Source organism: Buceros rhinoceros, unplaced genomic scaffold (assembly GCF_000710305.1).
Source record: "Buceros rhinoceros silvestris isolate BGI_N320 unplaced genomic scaffold, ASM71030v1 scaffold5758, whole genome shotgun sequence".
NCBI lineage: Eukaryota > Metazoa > Chordata > Aves > Bucerotiformes > Bucerotidae > Buceros > Buceros rhinoceros.
The window spans coordinates 48449-54759 of NW_010426214.1; the positions used below are offsets into that span (position 1 = coordinate 48449).

General features: G+C 58.0%; 1 protein-coding gene across 1 annotated transcript in view; it reads right to left on the minus strand.

The window, feature by feature from the left end:
• LOC104498080 (fer-1-like protein 4) overlaps positions 1–4581 on the minus strand; it is a gene marked incomplete at its 5' end in the record, with an annotated part of 35040 nt that extends 30459 nt beyond the window's left edge. The window contains 8 exons of the mRNA XM_010141416.1: positions 82–241; positions 515–599; positions 1573–1635; positions 1800–1931; positions 3151–3211; positions 3479–3646; positions 3855–3896; positions 4490–4581. Coding sequence (XP_010139718.1) covers positions 82–241; positions 515–599; positions 1573–1635; positions 1800–1931; positions 3151–3211; positions 3479–3646; positions 3855–3896; positions 4490–4581 — 803 coding nt within the window. The remainder of the gene's footprint in view (positions 1–81; positions 242–514; positions 600–1572; positions 1636–1799; positions 1932–3150; positions 3212–3478; positions 3647–3854; positions 3897–4489) is intronic.
• Positions 4582–6311: the final 1730 nt, after the last annotated feature.

The following is a 6311-nucleotide window of genomic DNA, read 5'->3' on the forward strand; positions in this document are numbered from 1 at the left end:
AAAACGGGGCAGAAAAAAAGGTAGTTTGAAGAGGGGCACGACTGTATTCCCCAGGGCCAAGCAAGATCACAGTGTGCCTACCTTTCAATGTCCTCAGCCCGGCTGCTGGAGGAGGTGGGAAGGGAGCCCACAACATCCCCGCGTGCAGTGACGGAGATGTTGCACTTCACAAAGCCTTTCACGCCTGCCCGGGTGTCCGTGGGGTCACTGATCACGGCCCACTTCTGGAAAAACCTGTGATCTGAGAGGAAAGGGAGGGAGGTCCCTGTGGAGAGCCCAGGTTACCGTTTCACATCCCACCACGTCTGCACAAAGATGGCCCTGACCCCACCTCTGAAGGAGCAGGAGGTGACACCTGCCCCCAGACAGCCGGGAGGAGAAGGAAGGGCTGCTCCTCACGTGAACCAAGTGCTGTCAAGACGGGGCCCTGACCAGACCCAGCAGAGCCCAAAGGAAACATCAGTCTCCGACAAAGCCGGGGTCAGGAGCAGGCGCGGGGTGCAGTCAGCCATACCTGGCTGGCTGTACACGGTCACAACGTCCATCTTGAACGTTCCTATGCACGTTCCCAGGAAAGGTATGTTCTTTGAGTGAAAAACCTGCGGACAGCACAAATCCCCCTGAGCACCAGGAGACGTGGGCAGCCAGCTGACACACCCAGACATCACTGAGGAGGACGAGACTGCCAAGAGATGCCCGTTCCAACACACAGCTCAGGCAGCGGGTGCAAGCTCCTCACACACATCGACCCAGCGGAGCTAGCCCTGGGACAAACCCATTCCTGCCCAACTATTCCCACAAAGCCCACCAGCCCACAGCCCTCAGCCAAGCCTGGGACAATTCATGTACAACCAATTCAGCTGCTTCTGCCAGCCCAGGACAAGCCAAGCCCCTGCACTGGAGCGGGGGCTGAGCTGCTTTCCCGCAGGGTGTCCTGTGTCCATATAGTGCTGCGTCAGGGCACAGCCATGCACCCACCACACTAGGGTCTCTCACAAAACCTGAGCCTTGCTTGGTGCTTGCTGAACCCAGCCCAGCAGAACGGACGTGCAGCCTCTCACGGGGAAAGCGCTGGAGAGTCTGTGGCAAAGGAAGCGCTGGCTGGTTTTAGCCCTCTGCAGAAAAGCCCCCTGTCTCCTTGGGGAAGCCCCCGCGCTTTGGACAAGGGAACTTCTGGGCTTTCCTACAAGCACAAATCTCTGCTGAGATCGCCTCACACCACTCGTTGGCCTCCACAACCTGCAGGGTGAGGCTCCAGGGTAAGCGGCAGCAGGGAATCGCCCCCAAAACAGCAGAGCAGCAAGGCAGCAGGCAAGACACTGCCCCTACTTCAGTCACTGCAGAGAACACCCGTCACAAAGGAGGTGGGAAGGCAGCACTGCTCAGCGCTGGCTCAGAGCAGGGCCAGCGCTCTGGCCCATTGTGGCCACAGGAATGTCCCTGGGTCACTCCGCAGGGTAGATGCCTCTGGCTGGTACCTCCCCACCCTGCCCATCACTCCCAGCGTCTACACGCTGAAGCAACTGTACCAGTTACTGATGAAGGATAAGGAGGAGGACTTATCCTACTTACTGAGATCTCGATGAGTCTGTGGAATAAAATGTCCCTTGGCTCATGGAATTCGAACAAAAAATACTGCAAGAGAAAAGCATGACGGCTGAGCCCCCCAGGCTCCCCATCTGGTCCCACAGGCACCTCTGCCCGAGGGCAGCGGCACCTGGAGCACCCCCTGCAAGGATGGCCCCCGTCAGCTGGGACTCCGGCAGGGCAAGGACAGAGCCCACGTCCACATCATGCACCTCATTGTAGAAGGGGCAGTTTGTTGACTTCTGCGTTGCCGTATGCCTCTTCTCCTCTCCAACCTTGACTACCACAAAGGGGTTAATGTTCACCCCTACCAGCTTCTGTGCTTCAATGATATTAATTCCAACCTGAGAAAACATGGGAGAAAACCTCCGGATCAGCACTCTCATTTCCAGCCCCATCTTGAGCTTGTTTCAGCAACACCAGTATGCAAATGTGCAGGACCCTCTTGCCACAGAGCTGGACGCTCAGGGCAGGCAAGAGGACAGCTGCTGGAACCTGCGATGGCCAAGGCAAATCCAAACAGTTTTTTGAGATATTTGCTTCTTACAGACAAGCAAGGAAATGAAGCGATAAATCCCCAGCGCCTTTGACAAGAGCAGCCTCCCCAGTGGCACTGTGCCCCCTGCAGCACTGTCCCTGCTCAGTTCCCAGTGCCAAGGGGATGCAAACCCACTGGTCCCACGTGGTGGGGTCCATGGACCATCTTTGTACCTCCCGTTAATACTTCTCTGAATGCTGCTCAGAGGGACCATGGCAAAGCCTGGAGCGTGGCTTTCTCGTCTACTGCGGCTGGTTATGAGTCTCGGGTACGGGACACAGGGCTCTCACACTTGCTCTCAGGACAAGCAGCCAGGCAGTTTAAGGTGAAGAATAACAGCTTCAAGGAAAGGTTGGCAGGAAATTCCACCCCCACAAAAGCTTCCTGCTTGGTTGTGAGGACCCAGCCCTGAAAAGCGGGAGACTCAAACGTGAGTCCACCTTTACTTAGAACCAGGGAAGGATTTAAACCATAGCCAGGCTGGGACACTGCCCTGAAACCAGCGGGCAAAAGATGGGGCTGAGCTCCATTTCCAAACTTCACGGGGGTTTCAAATAAACCTGATGTCAGAGCATCAGCCAGAGCCGCAGCTTCACACCAGCCTCTCGGCATCTCCAAGGAAGATCCTGCAGCAGCCCTCCGCCCTCGGCCACGTCCCACAGGTGTCCCTGGGGCCCAGGGGAAGCTGGCAGGTACCAGCCCCGCCTGGGTGCTCCCCGAAGCGCTGCTCAGGCAGTGTTTTGCAGCGGCCCACGTGGCTGTCAGGCTGTTGCCCTTCTCCTGTGCTACACGGCCCAGAGAGAAATGCTGCTCTGGGATGGATGATGCTGGAGCCAGCACTCATGGATACAACCTCTTCAAGGAATCTCACACCTTGCCCAGGGAAGACACACAAAGCAAGACGGTGTCTTCACGCCAGGGGCCTGGCTGGAGTACGTGGCAATTGGAGAAGCCCAGGCCCGCAGTGACGGAGCAGCTGCAGGGCCAGAGACAGCTGCAGGGCCACGCACCCAATGCTGCAGTACCTGGAAGCTCTCTGGTGTTGGGGTGGCAAAGAGGTCCCGTGCGGAGCAAAGTCTGGAGCGGCTGCACAGAAAAACAACCCAGGTGAGCAGATCTCTTCATCTGCATGGACCTGAGCAAGCCCCCACCCAGGGAAGCAAGGGAAACCCTGGCAAATAACAGCCCCTTGCCCTGGAAACAAGCGAATCCCCAGCAGAGCCCATGTGGAGAGCGAAGGTTTCTGACGTTTTGCAGAAGCAGAATAGCCAGGAGATGCAGGGTTCCCCCACGAGCTGGCACTCCCACCCCAGGGCCCAGCAGGAACAAGGGAGCAGAGCACACCACAGATACCTCTTCACAGGGCTGAAAACAATGCCCGAGACCTCCAGCTCAGACACATCGTAGAAATCTTCTTCCTCCTCTTCCTCTTCCTCATCAGTCTCCAGGCCTTTCACCAGCTTCCTGCCCAGTGCCGCAGCTCTCCTGTCCAGTTCACTCGCTCTCGGCTCCTCGGCTGCCCTGCAAGTCCCCACCACGTCAGTCCTGACGAGGGGGTTGTGCACCCCCTCTGCCCAGGAGGGTGAGCCCACACACTGCAGCGGGTTGATCCCACACACTGCAGCGGGGTGAGCTGACCCACTGCAGCCGGCTGAGCCGACACACTGCAGCCGGGCGAGCCCACACACCGCAGCCGGGCGAGCCCACACACCGCAGCGGGGCTACTTACTCCTGCTCCTCAAATCCTGGATTGCAGATGATTAACTCGGAACTGTAAGAAAAAGAGATGCTTTGCTGAAAGAACAGGTGTGTTGTGGCTGTTCACGGATGCAGTAAGTCACACCATAGCCATGCCCCGGCTCCTGGCAGGGACACGAGCATCCTCCTAAGCCATGTTTTCCCACTGTCCACCCCGTGTGCCTGCTGCTTTGCCTCTGGGCACTGCAGAAGTGACATCGCCCCGGACCCTGCTGCTGCCTGTCATCCTGTCCTCCCAGACAGCCGCGTCTCCCCTGGCTTTGGGCACCACCAGGGTGCAGGATGCCAGGGGTTGCTACAGCCCAAAGCCACACTCTCTGCAACTTTGCAACCCCAAAGTCTTGGTCCCATCAGGCAGGAAGGCTGCAGAAATGCTCTCGAGTCCAAAAGGGCTCCCAGGGTGAGTAGGCTGGTCCGGCCATGGGCTCTTTGTGAAGACAGGCATTTTCTTTTCCAGAGTCCTGCTCATTTATTGCTGCTGCAGAGCAGAGCTGCATCAGCCAGAGGTGGGGAGTAAATGAGGCTGGACCGCATCCCAAAGGCTGCCACTGGCAAAAGCAGCTGAACAAGCTGCCTGCAAATTTGGTCCTGCCAGGACTTCAATACCTGTCTTTCATCTGACAGACAAAGTCCTCTTCAGCCCAGGTCCCAGCTGAGCCATCTGGAGGCTGGTAGCGCAAATCCAACTCAATGTAGATCTGCAAACAGAGAATGGAACTGCCTGAGAGCTTGGCAGCCACAAAACAACTGCAGAAATGTCATGGAAAAGGGAAAGGGGGGTGTGGAAGGAAAAATAAGTGAGATGCTGGTGGAAAGATGGGGAAGGAAGGGGGTCACAACCCCACAAGAAGCCTACTTAGAGCAGACTCTCCTTGTCTGCCTCCATCAACAAGCTAGAGTTAATCAAACTCCCTCCCCTACAGCTCCCCGAACTCCAGGATTCACTGAATAAAAGCCGGCTCAACTTTCCAAATCTAAAATATACCACGGAGAGGCCCCTGAGATCTGTCTCGGGGCACTTTTGGCGAGGAAAGTGGGGAAAATCCTGCAGCAGAGCAAACGAACATGCAAGGGTTGGAGCAGCGTCTCTGTGGGAGGGACGGGACAGCCAGCCGAGCCTCCCCAGGCACGACAGCTTCGTTTAAAGCACCGCAGGAGGTGTGCCACAGGCACACCCGGAGTCTGCGTCACAAGAGACATCGACGTTGCGTGAGTGATGGAGAAGGACGGTCAGAGAAGCACGGGGCATGCTGGGCATCGGCACAGCCAGCGCGCGTCTGCAGGTGACCAGCCTGACTCAAGCCAACACAAACGCACAAGAATTTCCCAGCAGAGGCCCAAGTCACGGAGGAGGTCACTTCTCAGGAGGCTGAAGGGATTGTACAAACCAGGCTCATAGCTTAGTCCCTGGAAAACTCACGTTTCTGGGAGGAGAAATACAGCCAAAGAAAGCACGGAGGCTGGGAAGAGCAGCAGCGAAGGCTGGAGAGACAAGCTGAGGCTCTGAAAAAACCCCTTCAAACCACCAGGGGAAAAAAGGGATGTGGATAATTCCAAGTCCTGGAGAAGAACAAGACTTGGAACAGCAGAAAGGGCTGTGCTCGTGCTTCGCTCTTTGCTAGAGCGGCAGCGGTTGAAACAGCCTCTCTCCCTTGCGGCTGTGCCTCTCGCTGGCTGAGCCAAGGGAGAGGGTCTCAGGCTGCTCTTGGGTGGGCGTCCAGCCTTGCCTGCCCTGTTTTGTGCCTCCTGCAATCTTGCTGCAGCCAGGGCTGCACCATCAAAACCCAGCTTGGCAAAACTGAACGTGGTTTTGGGTTGGAGCGGCTCAGGAGCGCGAGTGCTGCCAGGGGCGAAGAGTTGGGCTGCAGAGCTGCCCCGACCCTCGCTCGGTGTCCTCACACCATCACCGGCACGGAACGCTGCCGAAAGGCCGGTCTAGTCCCTGTCCCTCTGCCGGCCTGAACACTTCTGCAGCTGCTTCGGGCTAAAACTCATCCTGGAAATGCTCCGTTTCCATCGGAACCTGCTTCCTGATCCAGCCAGCTCAGCAACATGGAAAAGCGGCGCTCGTACCGCTCAGGCTCGTGGTCTGGTGGCCACGGCGCTGCATCCCATGTGCCACCGCGGGGGTGAGTCAGGCTGCCTGTGGGAAGGGCAAACAGGGGCGCAGCACATCGAGAGGGCTGCCTGCCACCGCCCCTTCTCCTGCCAGCCCTGCCCATGGCCCTGGCACCGAGCCCTGGCGGTCCAGCACGCGCTGAACCGTGCCTGCGCACCCAGCTGGCAGGACACAGCTCATTCGGGGTCGTATTAACTGTCCAGCGGTGCAAAGGGCCCAGAGAGACCCGGAACCAGGGCAGGAGGGGACCAGGACCCACAGCACAGGGCAGAGGGCAGGCAGGTGTCGGAGCCACTCAGGCTGCCCCAA